At 37.1% G+C, this 24,835-nt stretch overlaps 3 protein-coding genes across 3 annotated transcripts; 1 reads left to right on the plus strand and 2 right to left on the minus strand.

The window, feature by feature from the left end:
• Nucleotides 1–487: 487 nt before the first annotated feature.
• On the minus strand, nt 488–2,172 carry LOC113352918 (heat stress transcription factor B-4-like). Its single transcript, XM_026596668.1, has 2 exons — nt 1,653–2,172; nt 488–1,551 (listed from the first exon to the last, which is right to left on the minus strand). The coding sequence occupies exons 1-2, from the start codon at nt 1,926–1,928 to the stop codon at nt 721–723; spliced, it is 1,107 nt and encodes a 368-aa protein (XP_026452453.1). The 5' UTR covers nt 1,929–2,172; the 3' UTR covers nt 488–720.
• A 5,217-nt stretch (nt 2,173–7,389) lies between these two features.
• On the minus strand, nt 7,390–8,833 carry LOC113346662 (BOI-related E3 ubiquitin-protein ligase 1-like). The gene is made up of 3 exons (XM_026590142.1): nt 8,647–8,833; nt 8,190–8,539; nt 7,390–8,015 (listed from the first exon to the last, which is right to left on the minus strand). The coding sequence occupies exons 1-3, from the start codon at nt 8,756–8,758 to the stop codon at nt 7,494–7,496; spliced, it is 984 nt and encodes a 327-aa protein (XP_026445927.1). The 5' UTR covers nt 8,759–8,833; the 3' UTR covers nt 7,390–7,493.
• Nucleotides 8,834–22,399: 13,566 nt separating this feature from the next.
• Nucleotides 22,400–22,792, plus strand: LOC113350594 (protein RALF-like 34). The gene has a single exon (XM_026594737.1). It carries the CDS (start codon nt 22,400–22,402, stop codon nt 22,790–22,792), a length of 393 nt encoding a protein of 130 aa, XP_026450522.1.
• Nucleotides 22,793–24,835: the final 2,043 nt, after the last annotated feature.

Consider the following 24,835-nt stretch of genomic DNA (forward strand, 5'->3'; position numbering starts at 1 on the left):
ATTGGGGTATCAAAATGGGCCCATTTAAATCTTTGATATAATGATAGAGACGAGGAATGTACGTTTAAGGAATATCTAACATCAATCCATCAGTTGTAATAACAACAAAGATCCCCTTCTCCGTCCTCCATCCAATTGGACATCACTCTATAGAATTGCGTTTAGTCTTAAATTATCAAAGTAAACCAAAAACAAAGAAAAACTTAGAAAACTCCACTACTTTTTGAGATTTCGAAGAACGCCTTCCACTGTTATTCAGCTTTTTCCATCATCTTGAATAAAACCAATACATGAACCTTCCTGCTGATCCCTCTCCATTTTTACATTATTATTACTGCAACTGACAATTTGCAGATAATAGGGACAAGAGAAAGATAATCATGATCATCACATTATACTAATAATAACAATATGGAAATTAAAAAAAAGAACCACAAATCATCATCAAAATAAGGAATATAGATAGAGATGTCAAAGAGACCCACCATTTTCATTCATTGCTTTGAGGAAAAACATGATCATATTCATAATAATGCCCTATACTAGCTAAGTACTTCTTCTATACACAAAAACAAATTCTCCTTGGCTCAAACAAAAACATATATACGGACACATATCCAAAATCTCACTACCCAGATCAACCAAATCCAAGCAGCTAAGTGCCCTACCAAAGAGAGAGACTAAAGCATGCTGCATTGCTGCATAGACAGAAGTTGTTCATTAACATGGAGAATAAGAGGACATGAGATTTAAACCTAAATCATGATCTTGAACTAATCTAGCTTTGCTACTTTTTATAGTAACAGATGTGGGTTGATCAGGATGTGATCTTTTCTTAGATTGAGGGAGAAGAATTCCAAACAGTTTCATTTGATTGTCATTGTCATCACTGATCTCTTCTAACATTGTTAAAGATGTACTGTTTGAATTACTACTATTAGTAGTTGTAGTAGTTGGATGATTAGTAGTAGGAGCAGCTGACGTGAATCTTTGATCTTTAAGTACTTGTTGATGATGAGCTACTTGATTTGTGCTTGAGTACTGACGATTATGAAACCCGAGAAGTGGTGAAGAATTACTACTTGGAGGAAGTGGTGGAGGAACAGATCTCACATGGTTCTGTACAAAGTAAATAATATCATTATAGAGCTTCTTCATATGAGTAAGTTCAGACATTAACATAGAGTTACTCTGTCTGAGTCTTTCATTTTCTTCGGATAACGTCGAAACAGAGTTAATAACTCGGGGAGACGAGATGGGAGACAGGTGATCACTTGCCCGGTTCATCATGGCTTGCTCATCTGAATCAGAATTCGAGATATTAAGTAGTTGAGCACTTGGAAATGCACCAAAACATAACCCGCTACTACCCGAAATCGATGAATGAGGGTTGTAGTAATTGTTCATAGAAACTTGGCCATTTTGTTGATGATGATGATGAGAAATAGTGATCGTTTTTCTTCTATGAATCTCACACAACAAATGTTTTTCTCCTTTTCTGAAAAATTCATTTCCAAACTCCCATCTGTCTGGTACGATCTTTCTGAAACCCTATTTCACCAAACAAACAAAACACCGTTAATAAAACTATAAATGTTACGGAAAATGATCAATGAAATGCGATGCGAACGGAGAAAGAATGTATTACTTACATATGTGTTGAGTTGACGAACAAAGCTGGAGAAGTTATTGTGTTTGAAGAAATTAGGAAGAAGATCACGAGCGAATTCCGGTGGACGCCAAACGACGAAAGTAGTATTATCTTCAGCCCATGAGATTACATGATCAGTGGAAGGATCATCGACGAGCTCGTAAGTTTTAGTGAGAAATGGAGCTGGAACTGATTTTTGTGATAATGAAGTTGTTGATGAATCTAGACATAGTAACACATTGTCATGACAAGCACCGTTGTCTAACATTAGAGCCATTGACGACGAATAGTGATTAAAGTAACAAATCTATCTAGGAGATATTTTGGGCAGATGCATACAAAGCAGGATTAGTGTGTTGTGTGATAGTTAAAGGAGACGAAGTGCAGAAATGTGTGTGTTTTTGATTGAAAGAGGAAAAAGAGGGGGAGTGAGTTAATATTGGTGTTGTTGTTTTGGGTTCTTTGATGTTGTTCCTCGGTTTTGTAGTGCGAGAGAATATGTGTCTGTCTGTTTTGTTTGTCTGAGGAGTGTGTTTCAAGATAAACCCGTGAACCACCCCTCTCTATATATGTACATGTACATGTGCAGATCTCTGTTCTTTTAACTTTTCTCAAGAGATCTCAGCCGTTGGTTCTGTTAGGTGATTAGCGTTTATGATGGATGGTGTTAATGATTTTTGTTTGTTGGCGATGCGTGAATTAAATATGCTGTGACCAAAATGAGAGAACTGCAAGTACTTGTTTCTTAAAGATGGTAAGAGTCTAGGCTTTTTTTTCTTTCTTTTCATAAGTCATGGTTCGAATATTGCATTTCTTTTTGCACTTTATGCCCATTGAATGATGGTTGATCGCCTCCCCCCTATGACTCTTTTTGAAGTCTTAACAGTAATTAAATTCCTAAAATTTTAAGGGTAATTAGATGGTGCAAAGATTTACAAGTTCCATTTGCCAATCTAAGTAAATAAAGTGCATTTACGAGTACAACTGAGGCTGTTATGTATACTTGAATTATTAATAAGAATTTGGAATAAATTTCTTTAATTAACTAAAGACAATACAAATTCGTGGTTGATCTTGATCCTTCACAGAGATGATTTTAGTGTCCATGAAAGAAGCATCAAATGTACCAGTGATAGTAAAAAAAAAAACAATAATAATAGGGTTAGGCTTCAAGTCCCAATGGCAGCAGATGGTAAAGCATCTTCTTCTTCTTCCTTCTTCTTCTTCTTCCCTCTTCCTCCATTTTTCTTTCTTTTTTTCTCCAAAGGCTGACAACATTTTTACATATACGTGAGTGGGGAGACTGTCTTTTTGCTATTTGGTTTATTTTCTTTACTAGCTTCTCCGATTCTCCATTACCACTTTCCATAAACTAAATATTTCTCTAAATCTCCACATTTGTTTACAAATTAATATCACGTGCATTATGCACATGTTTGTTGGTGAATATTGTTTCTTTTATATTCTTTCACTCAAGTTGCTTCTGTAGATTCGAATGATCTAAATGTCTATTGTGTTTGTATTTGAACTGATTTCTATTAGATCTCTGAATCATCGAATATCTGCAAAGAAGGTCTTTCTTTGTGTCCTTAGAAAGGACAATGAGATACTTGTCCAAGATTCTTCATGCCCACCGTTTGCAATCAGATCTGTTATTCATCCTTTCAGAGTGTGCAATGGACCAAAGGCAGGTGAAAATCGCCGTGACCGTTGCATCAATACTATATTTGTAGTAAACCAGGACACCCACCCATGTATTAGCATAACTTTGACGTGAACGTACACAACCGTGACTGTCATCTGCAAGAATATAAATAGCTTTAATATTTCTCAGAAAGCAGAATTGGAACTTTGGAAGTGATACCCACCAGTGTTCTCATAACCATCACATGAAATCAGACTGGGGGTTTTCCATTAAACCATATAAAACACGACTAAAATCCAAATTGCTATTTCAAACCAAGGAAAGACAAAAACCACACTAGTGCTTGGTACAGTCGAAATAATTAAAGAATGGACTGGTCTCAGATGTAAGAGCTACACACATAAAAATACTACAGATACTTAAAAAGAGGGGCATCTTTACTTAAACAATGGAAAATTCTTACAGGGCGCTTTCTCCTTTCTTCTGTGCAACTCTTTCTTACGGACTTCAAAGGATTAACTAGAAGTTCGTTTTTTCTGGGATTTTCACAATTTTTTTGATCGGGATGACGATAAGTGTTGAACTCAGGTTCCACTGCCTTACCAGCCTACAGAAGAGACATCGTATCATCCTTCTCAGTCTGATATCTAAATGATTTTGTAGAACATGAACTGTAGTTACTGTACCATACAGTATTTGAATCTTGATGGATAATATTAGCAAAACAGTGCACATGTTGTTTTCCTGCATACAGCTTTGTATCCTTTTTTTTTTTGAAATCTCGTAGCGTCTTCTTTTTGTACAAAAGCTGAACTGCTTTCACCACCCCACTTCTTTATCTTCTCTAAACACAACGTAAGATTTTGTGTTTCTTTTGTTTTAATCTGGTAGGAAAGATGACCAGGTACTGGCTCCGAATTGGTCTAAACATCATTCCACCTACTCGGTGCCACCCTAATCTGATTGAACATAAGTTACTCAACTCGGTCAGATTTGACGAGTCAAAACTCAAATAAATTGGTCAACTGTAGACAAAGCCCAAGGCACCCTAAACTTGCAGCGGAAACACGATGCTTAAGAATACAGATGAAACAATATTCAAATCTGTATCCAATATCCAAACGAATACATCTATTTTCACCTACCAATTCCTGTTTTCACAATGCAAATTCATATCAGTTAAAGCGCTAAACATATCACATACAATTCTTAACCCAAATTTTCGAATACTCTGGTAACAAATACTAACGATACTCACATACTCATACTCTGGTAACACAGTAAGCCAGAAAAGGAAAAAAGCTCAATGCAACATAATTAAACATCATTAAGTAACATATCATTATATATTTGAACCACGGAAAAGTTACCCTGCATTTACTCCACCACTGTCTTTATTGTAAAGTTTTAGATTTCCCAATCTGCTTTCTTATTATTGGAACCATGATCTTGATTTCACATAAATCTTCATGATTGTTTAATATATATGTGATCTTGAATCAGTTGTCTTCCATTTCCAATAATTTTGGATAACAGCCAATTTCAAAATAACATCTTAAAAGAAAAAAGAACCTGAAAAGGTTGATGATTTTTTCTCTCGCCATGTATTTATTGATGAAGAAACAAGAATGAAAAACGCCATAATAATTTTGTTATCGCCTCTAGCTAAAGTTCCGTCAACTTTATGGAAACGAAAAAGAGAGATAAACATAATTACGATTGAACCCTTTCCTATATACAGCTGATAGCAATTACAGTACTAAAAGATTTTCGAATTTGTAATCCTGAAAAGCTGATTACAGTGACCCATACTACAAAAACGAGATAATACGATTTGCAGAAGTCCTTCATGAATGATTACCTGTAATCATGGGTTTGTTATAGATACAAGACGCATAATTATGAACATTGGGTTTACTTTCTGAATTTTAATTTGGGTGGAATTGAAAATGTTATTTACAGTTCTACTGTCACAAAGTCCCGAGTGCTGAAACTGCAGAGTACCCTAAACATATTTTGCAACCCCACAAAATCTTATAATTCAGAAGTAAGAAGAGCTCCAAAATACAAAAATAAGACCTAGGGTAAAATGATGTTTTAAGCAGGTTGATAATAATCAAGAAAGTAGAATCTTAGAACTTAATTAAAGAGGAAACTCTTAATCATTCATGACAAAACAACTAATTTCAAGAACAAAATTGATACTCCTATAAAAGTAGACAATGATATATTACATTGCTGAGTCGCAAAATCATTTTAGAATCCAAACGGGATCTACCTTTAACGAAAATCACTGCATTTAAAGATTTGTTTCAACTGTAATGAGTGTTTTGTAAATCTATGAAAACAAAGAAGGTTTAGGTATGAAACATTTGAATTAAAGAAGACTGACAAAGCCATGTGAGAAGACTTGATGGGTGGTGATAGTGGTGGTGTGGTGGTGCCGAGACGGTGGTGGTGGGGGAGTAAGGATGTAAGATGATTTAGCCATAGAAGCTAAGTACAAGCCCTCTTTTGTCCTGGATAACGGAATGATGGAAAATGAAGTAGATAAATCTCATTACAAATCCCTCTCTTTTGTTTAAAGTAGCATAAAACTTGCTAAATGCTAGCCAACGAACTCGGATGATAACGCAAACAAAAGCATTTCATATGGATAGAAGTTGATTTTTCAGCTTTGGTGAAATGGTGGAATATGTGACATAGAATGATTTTCGATGATCAAGTCTCTCATTAGCCATCTAAGATGTATGTAACGAATGCATGGTACCAATGAACTAACACTTAGATGAGTACAGTGCTTATTATCATTTTCTACATGAGGTTAAGAAGTAATCTGAGTACCTTTAAAATTGGAGATAGTGCGCGAAGACTGGTAGTTCCTAATGGCTGATGCCGGGCTAGTTCTGGATGCAGCTTGTCGAATCTACTATTAACTAATTCACCAAAACAAATTAGTTAGTATAATTAAGCGCAGGTCAATCCAACATATAAGAACATTGTGTGTTCACTTATTCTGATTGAAAATTCTAACAGACAAGTAAAATAACCAATTCAACTGGTTGAGCAGATAACAGCACCATTCAAATGATATACATATCAGAAACAATAACAGCAAACACGTACAAGTTCCGAATACAGGAGAGAGTACAAGGACTATAAGCAAGATATGTCGTTAATCAGATTCACTGACTAAAAAGAGTTGACACTCGACAGCTAGTGCAAGGGGGATAGTATCAAGTTTTTAATAGGGGCACAAAATCACTGCAAAACTTGCACAGAATAGCTTATATTATAGATATAGGCCTCCGGATAAAATGGCAACAAAGCCACAAGACTGAACCACCAACAGAACAAAGACACACCAAGATTCAGTCCATGCATGCTGCAGACACTAAATTAAACTAATCCACATATGTTGTTTGAACCATTTCCAGTCTCTTTAGGAAGTCAGCGGGATTTATCATTTTTTGACAAATCACTGTATTTTCCTACTACAGGCCTTCTAGGTGTGATACATGCAGTTCAAAATACTCATGTGTGTAGGTATCTCTTGATAATATGACAGTTGCTTTCTAGGCCACGTATTTTTTTCCTGGTCAAAAAGTTAAACCAGGCGCCCTTAATGCCGTCTATGATGTTTGATAAACTCGCATTAGTTCACGAATTATTGGTTTATTGTAAAGAAAATATGAATGGCTCTATTAGCTAATCTACTCATCACCATCACCTAGCACCTATGTGTCACTCAAATCTATCCCACCAGATAGTCATGCCATTTTTGCAATTGACCCCCCAATATCCTTTCTATCCACTTCCAACCAATGGCAGTCTTGTTTAAACAAGCTCAGGCGTAGAAATACTGATAGCTCAATCTAGAAGAATATTATACTACTGCAGCAGCATATTTTCCATAAACCTCAATTTCAGATCAAGCAGTAAATCTATACTCACTATTGAACTAGAATAGTGAAACACGCAATCATTATTAAAAATGAAGAAATGGCAACGAGGTACTAGGAGAACTTCACTCAGCAAGTGCTACAACTTCTTTATAAGAAATTAGTCAATTACACTAACAAGATATGAGAAATCAGACAAGCAGAAACATAAGGTAGACTAGAGGTAATGAAACTACACAATACTGGTGACTGGTGTATATATAATGTGAGCATCAATAGCATCCAAGATTTCCGATTACATACAGATTTCCATACCAATGAATTTAGAACATTGACATAAGGGACAGAAACTAAGCTTACTCTCGCAATCCTTGCACAAGCATAGATGCCTGCAAGGCAACAAAAGCATGCAAACCTGATTAACTTTGCAAACCTTACAAGTCATTGACTCCTTGAATTCTGTGTTTGTGTTGCCAATGAGATGGAAATCAATAGCTCCGTAATTGCAATATGATGTTGTATCGTCTACCTCGCTATCACCACACCCTTCTTTGACATCTCTATTTTGGGCTAGCCGGATACTGGACTTAAGTGTATCAATAAAATTCTCATATAACTTTGCTCGATGTTTCCACTCATCCGCTTCTGCAATTAACTGTTTAATTTGTTCTTCCAATTCATTATTCTTGTTATCAATGTGTTCCACCTCCGCTTCTTTCTCTATAAGCTTTTGAGCTATCCTTTCTTCCGCAAGTGCAATAGTTCGGAATTGGTTAGCTTGAACATTCTCAAGGATTGATTGTCTCAGTCTCTCACCCTAAATCCAAAACCAAAATTCGAGAATTCTTAGTTGAACTAAAATTCCAAAAACTATCTAAAACAAAACCCTAGTTCCATATGATCCTAATATTGATTGCTAAGGACTAGGATATCAAAAACATATCCTCTCACAAGTCACAAGAATCATACAAATCCAATAAACTTTCAGTACCTGAACTTTGACGAAATGATCAATCTCAGCATCTTGTCTCTGAAACTCACGGTCCATTTCATCATCAAAGAAAGAGTAAACTGGAGTTTCTCCAGACGTAACATTACGCCTATCATCGAGAGATAAACCTAAACCCGTAGAAACTGGTCGAGTTTGTAAGAAATCCAGTGACGAAATCTGTGAATTAGTATTACTATTATGATTGTTGATATTGTCGTAATACCGATTATTATTATTATTATCTAGGAAATCCTGTTCTTTTAATCTTTTTCTAGAAATTTCCACACCATTAGCCCATTGCAAATCACCTCCATCGAAGACATCGCCAGGAGCCAAACCAGGAACATGAACTAAAGACCAGAAAATACAAACAATAAGAAACCCTATATGAAATTTATAAAGAGATTACGAAAAAAAATATCAATAACATAGGAAGAAGAGTATTAGGGGTGTTTACATGGAGGAATGTACTGCGGGTAAGTTTGATCAACGAGATTACTACAGGAGTTGTAGAAATTAATTGGTCCAGATTGCTGCTGCTGTAGGAATTGGTGTTGAGGTATCGCCATAGTCAAAGATCAGACGCCGTAGAAGAATGAAAGAAAGAGGAAACTGTAGAGAGAGAAATGAGGGAAAATGGACTAGTTGAGAAGAACTATAATTTTGGTCATACCAAAATCTTCCAAGGCATTATGAATGAAGACAGGAAAAAAGGTTGTGAAATAGCAAAATCAGATAACCCCTTAACCCAAATTTTTTTAATGGCAAATCTGCCCTTTACGTATTAGTGCTAATAATCTTGATTAGTGATTAAATATTTTGTTTAGTGATTAAAATAATTTTCAGAATTATAAGAGTTGTTTAGATGAAAAATTTGAGGAAAAAAAATCAAAGTTTTGGTTTGGTTAAGAAGGAGAGAAAGAGAAGGAGAAAGTGAAAAAATTCTAATTCTTGATTCAATGGAGGATGAGGAGGGTCATCATTCATCTAAAAAACCTAGGAAAATACATATCAACTACAACAATGATTCAGAAATGGCTGATTTCTTAGATTATGAGAATGATTTTACACCCACTCAAACTCAAGCTCAAACTCAAACACAAACTCAAGATGATGATTTTTATGAGCCAAATCCTGATGATGAAGACATTGATGAGGAACCCAATGCTTCTAATACACAGATACACTTATATCCTATACTTAATCTCACTTCTATAGCTCTCAATTATCAGAAGTTAGGTTTTTTGAATTATGGTTCGGCGAAACAGGTTGAGGTTCGGCTCATGATGAGTGCTAAAAAGTGCATATTTCTATATATTTTTCTTGGCATTTAACTCATCTTTTGTGCATTAATTCTACATTTTATCCCATATTTTGTATTTTCTTTGTTTTCAAGAATAAATATTTTTATTAATTAATTTTGCATTTTTAGGTAATAAATAAAGACTAGATGAGTTGCGGAGCGAAAAGTGCAAAGACACGGAGAAAGCCGGCGGAAACTCTAGAGGAAAAGAAGTGCAGAATGCGGTATGGAAGACTCAAGGATGAAAATGGGCTCACAAAGGAAGAAATTGTTCTTAAAGAAGAAGTGGGCTCAAGATTGTTTAAGCCCAAAACCCATTTTCTAAGCCTAAAATCAATACCCAAACCCGTTTCTCTCCTTCACCGTCAGATTGAATCCATTCCATCATCCAACGGTCGCTCCATCAGAGTGCATCGAGTTTTGATGTTCCTGTCTAACACTATAGCACCCAACTCCATCTCAGACCGTCAGTTTTGATGTATCCCAGATCCAAAGGTCGCTTCATATCCATTTCCATCGAGCCGTTGGATCATTCTTTCATCTTTTCATCCTACGCCTTTCACCATCCAAACATCAAGACTTGATGAGCCTTCTCAACACCCAAGAACCCAAATCTATTAACCCAACCAAACACCCCCTACTCCAAAAATATCGAACCCATCTTCTTCTCCTCCCTTCTCTGCACAGCGACGCTGTCGCCATCACCACCACCTGCTCCGTCTGCCACCACCACATCCACCACCAAAGCAATCATGGCTCCTACCAACTAAACCCATCCCCTATATCACGTCCTATATCCCTCTCAACGACTAATTTCACCCATTTTCACACCTCTAATCCCTAGCTGTGGAGTTGGTGAAATAAGTTGATGAGATGGATGTAATTGAAGCATGGGAAGGAGCAGAAGACGATAAGGAAGCATGGGTCGAGACTATTGGGAAGAAATCAGAGCTGTTAGGTGAGTAATTTCGATTCCTATTTCTCAACAGGAAACCCTAATTTTACAAATTGGGGATTCTTAGGAATTGATGATTACAACTAGAAATAGAGGCCTGGGTGAGTGTTATTGAGTAGATTCAGTGACATTAGGTAGGATTATTTTGATTTAATTTTGATTTTCACCAAACCCTAATTTCACTGTTTTGGGAAAAGGGTGTTAACCCTAATTTTGGATTGTTGTATAAATAGGGATGATGGGTGTGTGTTAGAAGTCATGCCTGGACTAGCCAATGCTTCACCCAAGAGGACTGGAATAGCCAGTGCCTCAAGGGTTAGTTTTTATTTTAAATGATGTTGTAAATTTCAATTGTTTTTATCCTATCCATGCTTTGATCTTGTTGTGCTTGAATTGTCTAGGATTGAATATCCTTATAGGTTGTTAAAACACTAAGCAAGCTTCTCTGCGGGTAGTTGCAGTGTGAGAGCCCCAACTACCACAAGGTTTAGAATTCATCTTAGTGCCTTTAGCCTCCTTTCTAGACCAACCCTTAGATGAACAGCCGGCTTTGAACCGCAACTGTCATCTAGTTATTCAGAAAGCCTAGAAGCTGACTGATAACTAACAAGGGACAAGAACATAGTTGGAAGACCTGCCTTTGTTTCTTTATCACTGCCCTTGGCTAACAGCCTTGGTTTGTTTGTCTTTGTTTCACTGTTCTTGTTCACTGCCACTGATTTTTCTTGTTAACTGTCACTTGCTTCATTACTTCAATTCACACCCAAGTCTCTGTGGTTCGACCCTGCCTTGCATACTCACTACAACAGACCCTGTGCACTTGCAGGTATCATTTCTGTGACTCTTTTAGAGAGCCACCAGCTCACATCTATGAGCCGAATCTACCAATTGATGAACGGTTCGGCTTACTGAATCTGTTTATTGCATGCGCCGAACCTATAATTTCCAATTCCAACCCTTTTGCTAGACACTAGTTCGGCTTATATGAAAGTTTCATAGTAAGCCGAACAACATCCTGAATAGCCCGGAATAGAATCATTACTAATTCGGCTTACATATCCAAAATCGTATGTGCCAAACATAATTTTTTAATTTCTGGGTTGAAATATTGTTACTGGTTCGGCACATATGGAGAATATCGTATCATCCAAAACCTCTTATGTTCAAGGTTCGACACATAATATGATTATCGTCTGAGCCGAACATGAATTTGTTAGTTTTTGGGTTAAAATATTGTTTGTGGTTCGGCACATATTGAGGATATCGTATAAGCCGAAACCTGTAAATTTTTATAGTTCGGCACATAATGTGATTATAGAATGCGCCGAACCTTGTTATTATATTCCCTTTCTAGTGTTTAACCTTGTGATATTCTTTGTAGATCGTTCTTGGACCCATGTAAAATCAACCTGATCCAGTAGACATAATTCACGAGGATACCGAGGACCACTTCCAAAATGATTTAGTATGTAAGAACCTTTTGTTTACCTTAATGTTGTCGGAATATTCCAAAGTTTTTCTTACAAATTACTTGTTTTGGAATGAACGTAGATATGGAAAACTAAACCAGAAGTTTTGGATTGGCTTGAGGAACACACGATGAAGATAAATTGTTACTAGTTAAAGGACAACAAAGCCGATGGGATCGGTTTGAAATGATTTGTGAGCGTAGTGGAACCGGCGCTAGCAAGGTTAAAAAGGGTACTGTATACGTTGGGAAGACCGGGAGAAAGAATAGGACGAAGACGGAGAAAAGAAATTGCCCTTTCAAGATCGTTTTCAACCTCAAGAATAAGTCCATGAACAAAGAAAATCAATATTGGATAATGAATAAAGATATGGATTGTCGTCATAACCACCCACTTCCCAAATACCTTCATGGACATGCGAAAGTAGCGCGACTCAAACCCGACGAGATGCTAGAAGTGGATAAAATGACACGGGCACGTTTTCCACCTTCTAGGATTCTTAGCAAATTGAAGGCGGACAACAAGAATAACAAGTCGACTATGCAAACTGTCTACAATGCAAGACAAAAGATTAGAAGACTCAATTTGCAAGGTAGGATGGTGATGCAACAAGTAATGTGGTTAGGGGTGAAGAATAGCTACGCTTGCCAAAAGAAGTTGTATTTGAAATTGTCATTTTATCGTCCTCAAACTTAGACCCGGTTGCCCATTACCACCCTTGATGAGTGCACCCTTTTGGCCTAGATTTGAAAATAATTTTGCGATGGATTGGTGTGCAAATTATACGACAGAAATGGATCTTTGGAAATCTTTGCATGTGCAGCCTCCAAGTGGACAAGTAATTACGTTTTCAAGTGATGAGGATGAAGATGTTAAGCAAGAGGTCAGTGAAGATGATGAGAATGAGGTCAGTGAAGATGATGAGAAAGAGGTCAGTGAAGAGGATGAGATTCGTTTAGGATCTCCATAAAAAAATGTTTCATGGATTTATCCGTTTATTTTGTGTCAGGTTCGGCTTATAAGAACAATTCACTGAAAGTCGAACCTGACAACAAAAAAATACCAGTGTTTTTTTGTCAGGTTCGGCTTATAATATTATTTCACTGCAAGTCGAACCTTGAAACTTTAAAAAACCAGAATTACTTTGCTAGGTTCGGCTTGTAGTATATTTCTGAAGAAAGCCGAACCTTTCATGATTCATGAACACAAGAATTATTATATCATTCCAAATAGACTTTTCAAATTCATAGAAATTGTGGATTACATCCCTGCTACATAGTAGGCTTTCAATTAATTTCTAATATCCTAAACGGGTAATGAGAAACCTTCTAAGAATGTGGTAGTGGTCTTTGTATTTGAAATTATTTCCCTTCCATCGTCGCCATTCCTCTAGAGCTCGAACTTCAATCTCAGAGTTTGTTTCACCTTTGAGTCGATATCGACTCACAATCCGAACTAAAGCTATGAAGTCTGTGACTTTTTTCTTAATACTTATAATTCGGCAAAACAAGGACGCCCTATCCCAGTTGTGAGGATTACCTGTTTCCGTGCTGAAGGCTTCATGAATTCTAACCAAGTAGTACATACTCATCAGACCATTTGCTCGTCGTTCTTCACCCTTCTTTGGATAGTATGATACATAATTAGTGCAAAGAGATAAATCTTCTTCTAGAGTAAACTTAGGAGTTGGGGGTGCCATTTGTTGAGCATATGTGGTTAAGAATATGAAAAAACATGTAGGCATATATAGAATATAGTTTTACAACGGCTATATCTTTCAAAAATAAGAGTCGTTCCTAGATTTTCGTGAAAAAAAAGTAAAGGTTCGGCTTATAGAAATTTTAGAACATAAGCCGAACCTATATAAGTAACGGCTATTTTTTATCTAATTTTGAAAGTTTTTACAGATTCGGATCACCATATTGGTGAGATTTAAGCCGAACTATATACTGGATTACACCAATAATGATTTTTAAGGCTCGGCTTATAACTCAAATTATAGAAAAAGCCGAACCTGAAGGACAAATGATTAATAGGAAGTTGGAAACATAAAAGGGCATTTAACCACGACCCCTCTTCTAAGCACATGCAAAAATTCTGAAATTCAAACAACAATTATTCGGCACAAAACTAATGCTACCATACAAGCCGATCCTACGCACATGCAAAATTTCTGAAATTCACAAAACATATTCGGCACAAAACTAACACCATCGAATAAGCTGATCCTAAATATAAGTCTCTGTGTCACTAAGTTCGGCTCAAAACGGATTTCAGATATACGCCGAGCCATTCATATGCACTTTCAGGGTTAAGTTTCAAGAACAGCTCGGCGCACATCTAAGGTTTGTTTTGCGCCGAACCATACCCTGTAACCGCCGCAGAAACATGATTTTTTGACGAATTAAATCGACCAAACCAATCTAAAACATCAAATACGATATGGGTTTATAGAACTAACCTTCTTATTCTCATTTCCGGAGTTGGTTCTTCTTCAATCTCTTCTTCCGGTTGATTTTGTGGTTGATTTTGAGTTTGTTCTTCACTCTCTAAATCTTCTTCTTCTCCAATGGGTTGTTGAGTCGATCGATTTGAACGAGATACTGGCTTACGACGACCCATTATATAGATGAGTTTAATCGTCGACTAAATTTTCACGAATCGACGATTAAATTTCCGCGATGAAAAAAAAAGAAAGGGAAGGGTGAATGAGTTCGGCTGTGGAGAGGAAGAAGAAGAAGGTGAAGAAACTGATTTTAGGTGTAGTTGATTATAGGTTTTGTATTAGGGTTAGGGATAGATTAGTAGTAATTTAAAGGATTTAAGGGCATATAGGTAATTGAACCACCCCATAGGGTACCCCTTATAAGGTCACCCAAGTTAGGACTAGTGCTTTGTATGCCTAAGAAGATTTTGGTATGACCAAAATCAGGGTTCGTTGAGAAGGGTTGTGACTCCATTTTTCGTTTTAGATGGGCCAAAAGATGTATGTTTGGGGTGAGCATTGGGCACAAAATCCGTAAATCCCATCCAGCTCACCTTATCTTTGCGAGTAGGTGCCCGAACCTTTCAACAATGGACTGAATGCAGATATTTCTTAGATCCAACAGATTTTGGATTGGGTGTGGTATTGGGCTGTCTAGGGTCCGGGTCCTCCCGGGTACCACTAGACCCGGACCCTACTTATAAAAGTCGGGTCCTGTTTTTAACGGTTCTGGGTCCTGATTTCTAAATTTGTGGAGCCAAAAATGGACTCGTTTACCCATCGGTTCGGAGTACTCATTGGTATTAAAAAAAACATAAAGAAAATCTTAAAAGCTTAATTTCTTTCACTTTTTAGCTTGAATCTAAATTATTTTTATAAAAATTAATTATTTCTTTATTAATGTACTAAATAAAGATCAAATGTAAGAAAAAAATGAAAAATGAGAAAAATCAAAAGCAAAACTAGCAAAATGCTTATATATTTGCTAAAAAGTTGCATAAAGGATGAAAAACCTCTTTATTAATGTACTAAATAAAGATTAAATGTAAGAAAAAAAAATCAAAACTAGCAAAATGCTTATAATTTCGCTAAAAAAATGCATAAAAGGATAAATAACCGAGTACTCGACGGGTATTACCCGTTTGGACCCATTGAGATTCGGGTAATTACTCATCGGGTCCTAAATTGTTAATGGTTCCAACTTTAGGATCATGTTGATCGGGAAAAACGATTTGCTGGTTTTCTAGGAAGTGAAGAGACGATCATGCGGACGGGACTCCTCGACTGAGCAAACTGCTTAACCTAAAACAGACGCACTACACGAGAGTGCTTTGAGTTCGAGAGATCAATCTGTAGGACTCCGTCCTAAACCAAGACAATGGTCGTTCCAGAGTCAGTTCGGTCACAAAGAGGGAAGAGGGTCGATCTGTTGGAGGGAAGCTGAGAAGTGTGTGAGATCAATGGTGATCAAGGATTGTAAATGTGTTGTAGGTTTCTGGAAATTCATGAACTGTTGAGTTAAGATGAAAGATAAGTTCTAAGTGATTGAATGAATTCTGCTCTGTTGAGAGTTACTGAGAATTCCGGGTTTAGCCGAACGTTGTCTATCTTCTTATCAATCATGAGTTCAAAGACTTATTTATATTTCCAAAATGTAGCCACATTGATCTCTAGTAAGTGTGACGGTTGCTCGAGTGAAAGAGAGAGAAAGTGGTAAATCGTGGTTAAACCAATTTCGGGTCATGCGGAGACTTGGTTGATTGTCCACAAACTACTTTTTCAACTCCCTCGACTGCTTGCACGACTTACTCACATTTCTCATCGTGGATGAACACACGTGTTGTAGGCCTCCAGACCAAAACCTTAATTAACATTCCCCATATGAAGTGTTGATGTCTCATGAATGTGGAGTTTGAAGGAAGACGTGTATCCAGTTAGTCAGTTGTTGACTTGACTAGACAATAAGTCTTATCCTTGATGAGTCGAGCATAATGAACGAATGTGGTACGCTGTGGAACTCATAAATTGAAAATAGGATGTCTGCTGGGACAATAATGATGTTCAGAAGTTGAGTCTTGATATCATTTTACAGTTAAGATAATAATGATATGTTGATAATTTGGATCGATCTTTCGATGAAGTCGCTCGATCGAGAACTTATTTCGATATAACGAATATTCAATAGGAAATCAAAGATATTGCTGAATTATACATATGCTCTAATATATCATGAATGATCGAATGACGAAGTGGCAAAAATGTTGGATGGTTGCCCGTTCGAGCCATATTGTTCAGTCGAGCAAAGATGTTGGTAGCAGGACAAAATGTTGGCATTATGTGGGACCAGCTGGTGGTCGGTTGAGCAAGTTCCAGATTGGTTGGAAAGAGTTTGAACCCAATATGAACTATAGAAGATTAATTAGGTCAAAATTATTAAAGTATGTGGGAGAGTACATGTATAAAGAATTCTAAATTTTTAGAAGATCCTAAATTGTTTTAGTGTTTCTACCGAGAACTGACCAACTCAATTCTGCTGTAAAAATTTTGGTGTATGATTTTATAACTGAAGGAACTTTTTCTGAACCATAGAGCGAGGCACCATGGTGGGACCAATATTTTCCCGAATTGGGTAATTATCGGATGATTAAACTGAGACCTACTCTCACCCACGTGTCTCGACTTGATTTCATGCAATATCTTATGATGACGGATGGTTTCTTGCAAAATATAAAAATAAAAACCATTAATCACATGATCTTCGTCTAACTGACAAATATACCCAATTTAATTGGCCAGAAGTTTATGAACCATGCATATAATTAGTTACCGTAAAGGTATTTAGATTGCGACAACACCAATTTGTGGTGTTACAGCTTTAATAAAGGAATAGAGACTGTGTAAACCTTCTTTCCATGGTCTTTTCTATATGAAAAAATTAGAGAAGAAAGGAAATCAATAAAGATTGATCACCCTTAGATAATAATATAACTCAATATATACAATAACTAATTAAAAAAATAAAAAAACTCAAACAAAATATTAATTAGTTAAAATATAGAAATACTATTGAGATTTTAGCCATTGCTATTGGCTCACGTAATCCATAGATAGTTTTGATTTGTCCCGCAGACCAAAACTAGGATTAGATAATCAGCGTCTCCCTAGATACTGTGAGTGTTATGACCGGATCAGATTTGATTTACAAAAGGACAAATAAAGTTAGTTCTGAAATATCAAACTTGTACGTTATACAGTAAATGATTATGTAATAAATTGGTTAAAAAAAATATATTAAGATATCCCTCTAATATCTCTTCTCCATATAGTGTTCGCATATGTGATGGAAACTTTAACCCGTCTGATCACACTTTATAATGAGGGAGAACTTTTTTTTCGCTTGGTCGGTAGAGTTATGTCGTTGATAACGTCTTGTGAAATAAAGAAAGAGAGAAGGAGACACAAAACAGAGGGAACAAAAGAGAGAGGATTCTATTAACATGTGTATAAAATACAAAGGTTTAGGACTCTATTTATAGAGTTTACATACTTGGCTCCCAAGTTATTGGGTTCCACTAAAGTGGGCATCTATATAATAAACTGCCATTTATAACATAAACTAAATAATTAGTTCTCGACTCGGAATTCCTTTATGTTCAAGCTAGTATAATTAGTTATGCGACAAGCGTCTCAAAGATAGAAAAGTGAATATAACTTGAGAAATAGGTGGTTCAGTCTTCACTTACCTTTTGTTGATGAAGTTCTCCAAAAGTTTCGGTTGATCTTCCCTTTCAAATGGTAGAACGCGCAAATGATGACTGGTTTCTTTCTAATCTACCTTTATCCTAGACCAAGACTTCACTAATAGTAGACTAGAAATCGAGATATATTTTTGACAACTAAATTTGATAACAAGCTTGAGATAGCAACACTTGTGAGTTCGACGGAGCAATGCTCTAACAAGAGTGTAATGATAAACTCACAACTGGGAAAAACTGAGTCATTTGAGAGTTGCGAGGATGACCGTAGTAGTGGGTGTATGAGTCTCAGTCTTCCCTCAGTTGTGGGCATGACTTAACCAGTTCTCCATGTCTTCCACTTTTCATGACTTCCACTTCTTACGGGATCATTGTATAGCTACATCTACTCTAAGTTAAATCATCCTTGTTTTATATCAGTCTTACAAAGAGAAGTCTTCATAAAACTAGTTTAAAAGGAAGTCCAAGAACTTCATACCATAGCCCAAAGATGTGACACTACAAACGTAGCACACTATGATCTCATTGTTTTTTTTCTTTCATCCTAAGATCAAACCTTCTTCTCCTTTGTGGCCGAAGCAAAACTCAAATTGATAGGTTTAGGTGAGTTTTGTTTGTTTTAATCTCTCGTACCCATTCTTCTTTATCTACCTCTCATGTTTCACTTTATTGTTATTTGTACCCAAACTTTCTTCTAGGAACTAAACATGATTGATTTGATGATGATAATGAAATAAATTAGAGTTAGAAAGCGAATTAGAGATAAATAGAGAAGACAAAGATTTAACATGGTTCGGCAAGTGTTGCCTGCATTTACGGAGGAATCTAATAGGGAGAGTATTGTATTGATATGAGTTTACAATAATTATTGCATGGTTAGCTAACCTAGAATTCCATGTCTTCGTAGGGTTTATAATACATGTATATATTTGGTTTCTGTATACCTTAATTCTGGTTTAAACTTGATATGAAAGCAACTTGGAAAACAAGACTTCTGGAAACTTCTTTCACAGGCTAGACGAGTTTGATTAACGGACTCTCCATCTATTTTGTATATGGTACAAACATCGCCCCCTTTTAACCTCCAACTTCTTGGGGGTTAAGAAGTTTTTTTTTCCTCCTGCATCGATCGTCAATGACATAACTCGCCCACAAGCGTGAGTATAGATATTAAAAAGACGCCCCCAACTGTGGTGGTGAAATAAATTTTCTCATGTACTAGGCGAGACTTTTTTCCACGTAGTGGACTTGTGATGCTTGAGAGCTAGTCGAGACTTGAGTTGAATATAGTGTACTTGCGACCGTGACAAGGATTTTACTCGCAACATAACAAGGCTATAGCGCTCGCTGCTGGGGCAGGATGGTTGATGCTTGTGTTGAGAGTCTTTGGACCAACATCGAGATGAGACGACTTTGTGCTTGCATCGGTGCAAGTTTTTATACTCGCGTGCAAGACGAGATTTTATGCTTGCGAAAAAAAGAAGGACTTAAGTGTTCACGTGCAAGGTGAGGCTTTAAGTGCTTGCATGTGATGCAAGGTTAAATATTGAAGGATCTAAGCAATCCACATCTCGAAATCGATCATGTCGTTATCCACGAACCTCGAACTCGATCGTGTCATTATCCACGGACCTCGAAATCGATCATGTTGCTTCTCCAAGTGCATATAAAAGTTTCTCGAACACAATAATTTTTGCATGTTGTAGGGAATTGAATGACGATTTCAACGAGCTAAAAATCACTCAAATTTGACTTAAAACGAAGAAGTTATTGACGAAAAAAATTTCTACGAAGTGCGCATGCTGATGCTGCATGGAAAATTACTGGACACGGGCGCTGACATGCCAGTTGCTGACTAACCCTAATTGCTGACGTGGCACCATATGTGCTGACGTGGAACCTTATGCTAACGATGCGTTGTTGACTGAACCTTTCTGCTGATGTGGCAACTGGTTGGACCGGTACAGTCTGGTCAGGTAAAACCATCGCTGAACCTGTATGAGCTAAACCAAACCAGATCGGTTGGATCTTATTGGACCGAATGTGAACCAGATTGGCTGGACCAGCTAATGATCCAGCTGCTTGGTTAGGCTCTGAGCGGCTCGAACGGCTTGGCTCAGCCTGAAGCGGATTGGATGGATGGAAGAAAACTTTGGCAACGCTTTCTGCAACTGTCACATTTTTTATTGGTTCTATTGATCTCAACATTTTTCTGCTATTGTTTTCACAAAGGATTCTTCAACTGTTTCGCAACAGTTTTTTCAACTCTCGCAACACTTTCTTCAACCTCGCAACACTTTCTTCAACTGTTGCAATGCAATCTTCAATCCTAGTTTGTTTTTTTTACCTTCGCTGATTTTTGCGTGAAATTTTCGCATGATTAGTTCCGCACCTTTCTCTATGGCAAAACACGATTATTTTCACGAGTCTCCTTAGTCTACGGTAATGTTTGTCCCCAAAGTTTCTTCTAGGCACTAAACAGGATTGGTTTGATGCTAATGATGAAATAAATTAGGGTTAGAAAGTGAATTAGAGATAAATAGAGAAGACAAACATTTAACATGGTTCGGCAAGTGTTGCATACATCCATAGAGGAATACCATAGGGAGAGTATTGTATTGATATGAGATTACGATAGTTATTGTATGGTTATCTAACCTAGAATTCCATGTTTTCTTAGGGTTTAAAATACATGTATTTGTTTAGTTTATATATACCATAATTCTGGGTTAAACTTGATATGCAAGCAAGTTGGGCAACATGACTTCTGGAAACTTCTGGAATCTTCTTTCACGGGTTAGACTGGCTTGATTAACGTGCTCTCCGTCTATTTTATGAACGGTACGAACAATTGTTTTTACCCTACATTTAGCGATCACAAAGGGAGATCAATCTCTTAGTTGCAATAACTATAAAAGATGGTTAAACTTAGGTCTGGTTCAGAAACCTCCAATCTTGGTTGTGTTCCTGCTAATACTAATGGTGTAATTCTTGGAACCACTAACTCACTCGTCTCTGATCATGCTCCCGAGGACGTTAAAAATGCTCAAAATCAATAAATCATAACACATCTGATGAAGAGACATGAAACTTTCGCCAAAACTCAAGCTGATGTGGCGTACACTCAGAAGGAAGCACTAATCTTCCTCTTAATTCTGAAGAGCGATTGTCTTGAAAACAACTACGACCTTTATAAGCACCTTTTATGATTCTCGTATCCTACTTATCGGCTAAGTTTTCCTTAAAAAAATTCACGTTCAAATCTCAAACAAATTATAAGCACCTTTTATGATCCTCGTATCCTACTTATGAGATAAGTTTTCCTTAAAAAATTTCATGGTCAAATCTCAATGTAACTGTTAGTAATCCTCGAACCTAACCAACCTTGAAAACCGGCTTGCAAGGATAGAATTACCCGAGATTTATTAAGCACACAACCTAGGTTGCCCTGGGCTATGTGGGACTATTTAACGGTAACTAGAAAAATTATCAAAAGAATATATACCGATGAAAATAGATTGTAAATGATTTTTTTTTTTTTTGGCTTCGCTATCTTTTCAATACAGGACGTCAAGTTCACCTTTTTCGTTAACTGTGAATTAAATGTTACCCTTAGTCTCACATTAAAGAGCCAGCGTCCTTAAAAAGTAGGAAGATGATAGCGGTGGTTATGACAATATTCAGGTGGTCATAGTAGAAGCAAAATTACAGCGGTGTCGACAACTGTTACTGTTGGAGCGTGATAGCGGCTTCTTATTTCTTTTTAATTCAAATCATCCGATTTCCCGACAAAGATTAAGATAATTTGGATGTTATCGGTGCCATTGGGAAAATTTTAGCTTTAGCACATTGAGCAGATTAGCTAATCACACACGAAACAAGCTACCGAAGTCAAAGACAAGTCGCAATATAGAATGGAAAATACGTTAGTCAAGGGCTAGGCTTTGAAATGGCCGTGTGGTGTGGGTACAGATAAAGATAAAACACAGCACAGTAAACTATGCCCTGCCTTGTTAATAAAGGATGGGGTTGAAAGTTGGGTGCAAACAGCTGTAATCACTCTCTATACATTCACATGTGATCCGTCTCCTCTGTCCCTCTCCACTCCGCTGTACGAGTGGCTCTACACCCTTCAGGCCTTCTTCTCTCTCTCTCTCTCTCTCCATCCCTCTCGCTTCTTTCTAAAGATTGTTTCTTTAGTTTATCCGTCTGAAAAACCCTGGTAGAAGACATTCTCATTCTAATGGCGGTCTTCTTACCAAAACATCTCATCCTATGTTTCTCTATCATGTTCTTCATCAGTATTACTATTACTTCAGTTGTAGAGTCTCACATTGATGAATCAAGCTTGGGTTTTATGAGTGAGGCTTTAGAATGGCCAACTTCCAATGCAAATCTCTATGAAGAAGTAGATGATGGTTTTGGCAGCGAAGAAGGAGAAAGCAAAGCTGATAGAAGATCTCTGTTTTGGAGAAGAGTGCATTACTACATTTCTTATGGTGCTCTTTCTGCTAATAGGATTCCATGTCCACCTCGTTCAGGAAGATCTTATTATACTCATAACTGTTATAAAGCTAGAGGCATCGCTCATCCTTACTCCAGAGGTTGTTCCAAAATCACTCGTTGCAGAAGATAAATTTCATTTCTTTTCCGATTTTCCCATCTCGGGTTATGTTCTTAAGTAATGTTGATTGTAAAAGGGGTTTTACTTTGAGATTTAAAGATCTCTGTATGAGATTTTTGATTGTCTGTTCAAGTAAAAGTATGTTATTTATGGTGGTATGTATTTCCCTTTTAGATTTGTGGGTTTGCTATCATTTTTTAGTAGTAATCTAAAACATTTATTTGATTTCTGCACTTATATGTAAGAATTATGTGTTATATTGCTATCAAAATGAGGTTCATTTTGTTCTTCTTCAGTCCCATTAGTCTTCTTCAAATGGTGGAAATCAAGAACTAGGCATGGGTTTTGCAGAGAAAGAGAGGGTTTTATTCAAGTGGTCCTCCTATCCACCATAAACTGTCGGTCAAGTGTGTGTAACTTTACATTGTCTATTAAAGTCGTACTCGATTTTGATTACAGTTTTCTCTACAGGATTTTGCTGCAATAATTCACTCTTGAATATGAATCTTAATGGCTATGCAAAATGGTCCCTGTAGGGAGGGGCGCAGGCTTTTATTTTTACTTATGAAAGATCATTGATTAGGGGAACTGAGTAAATGGTCTTACTTTTAGCTTTCAAGCATTGGTAATATGTTGACCTTTTTCTAGTTTTCATGTACATTTACTACAGTAATACTAGTACCTCAATTGAATGCTAATTGTTGGTTGTTGAGGACCATTCAGAAGCTGTTCTGACAGAATGTGGTTAATAACTTACTCCATTTAGAGCAACTGCAATGGACGAGTAAACCCAAATTTTCAGTCGATTGGGTTGGCGTAGTGGGACGGACCATCGATCAAAATTTGATCAAAGAGTAAAATCCAGACCAAATTTGATCTGCGATCAGGACCAAATCCAAATATAGTCGGGCGTTGATATAATCTCCGCTACACATCGGGCGTTGATATAATCTCCGCCATTCATCGGGCGTTGATATAATGTACGCATGAAACGGGGCGTTGATATAATGTACGCCTGAACCGGGGCGTTGATATAATGTACGCATGAAACGGGGCGTTGATATACTTAACGCCCCACTTTCACAAATTTTCAAAACTTACATGGTGCGGGCTTTATACCTCCGCCCCATTTTTTTTTTTGTTTCTGAAGCGTATACTATACCAACGTCCCACTCGCGCGTTATCTTTACCAACGCCCCATTCGGGCGTTATCTTTACCAACGCCTGATCCCAGGCGTAATGTTTATCAACGCGCGACCAAATATACTCTTTTCCCACTACGCCACATGACGGACTAAACCCAAATTTGGTCTTTTTTTTTAGTCTTTGGTCTTTGGTTATACTCGCACCACTGTGGACGCTCTTAGACAGTAATTTGAATTCTACCACTTCGGCAATAATTTGGTATGAGATCAACAAATTTGCAAAAGAGACACATTTGTTCTTTACTCGTCCAACATAAAACGGGACACATGTGTTCCAACTTCAGAGTAGACGTGTAAATATAAAATCAAAAGAAGAGAAAATGAGGTCATGATCTTGAAGTTCTTCGGCCAGCTCCAAACAGTAAAATACACTTAAATTTCAAGTGTGAAACAAAAGTAATACAACATGAAAGCAATGAAAATCCTAAACGCACCAAGACGATCAAAGCCAGAGGTGCCAACTGACTTTCTATTACTGTCGAAGTCAGTTAAGCGCAATGGCGTTATTGAAGTAAATGGCCTAGGAGATGTAGCTAAATTATCCAACGATGAACGCTATCATAGCTAAGACAAGAAAAGCTACTAAGCACATGCAATACTATGTGATAGTGTTATATATCTTTGATCCAGAGTTAGCCCAGCTCATGGAAGGAATTAGGGATGCAATATAAGTCATGGAAGGAATTAGGGATTGGCCATGGCTTGGGCAATGCATATACAACAGTGGTGTTGCCAAATACGACATTATTGTCTATTGGTCGGCAAAAAGAATGCAAGTGATGCACCAAAAGTACGAAGCTGAACCAAGCAGCTGATCAAGGCATGATTGGCATGACGTTACTCAGATGTT

Source organism: Papaver somniferum, chromosome 2 (assembly GCF_003573695.1).
Source record: "Papaver somniferum cultivar HN1 chromosome 2, ASM357369v1, whole genome shotgun sequence".
NCBI lineage: Eukaryota > Viridiplantae > Streptophyta > Magnoliopsida > Ranunculales > Papaveraceae > Papaver > Papaver somniferum.

Excerpts from the sequence above, each read along its gene's own strand:
- LOC113352918 (XM_026596668.1), bottom strand. The coding sequence starts at position 1,928 with ATGGCTCTAATGTTAGACAACGGTGCTTGTCATGACAATGTGTTACTA. Across the intron at positions 1,552-1,652 it reads TTCGTCAACTCAACACATAT|GGTTTCAGAAAGATCGTACC; the intron begins GTAAGTAATACA and ends TTGGTGAAATAG.
- LOC113346662 (XM_026590142.1), bottom strand. The coding sequence starts at position 8,758 with ATGGCGATACCTCAACACCAATTCCTACAGCAGCAGCAATCTGGACCA. Across the intron at positions 8,540-8,646 it reads CCCGCAGTACATTCCTCCAT|TTCATGTTCCTGGTTTGGCT; the intron begins GTAAACACCCCT and ends TCTGGTCTTTAG. Across the intron at positions 8,016-8,189 it reads ATCATTTCGTCAAAGTTCAG|GGTGAGAGACTGAGACAATC; the intron begins GTACTGAAAGTT and ends TTTTGGATTTAG.
- LOC113350594 (XM_026594737.1), top strand. The coding sequence starts at position 22,400 with ATGGCGGTCTTCTTACCAAAACATCTCATCCTATGTTTCTCTATCATG.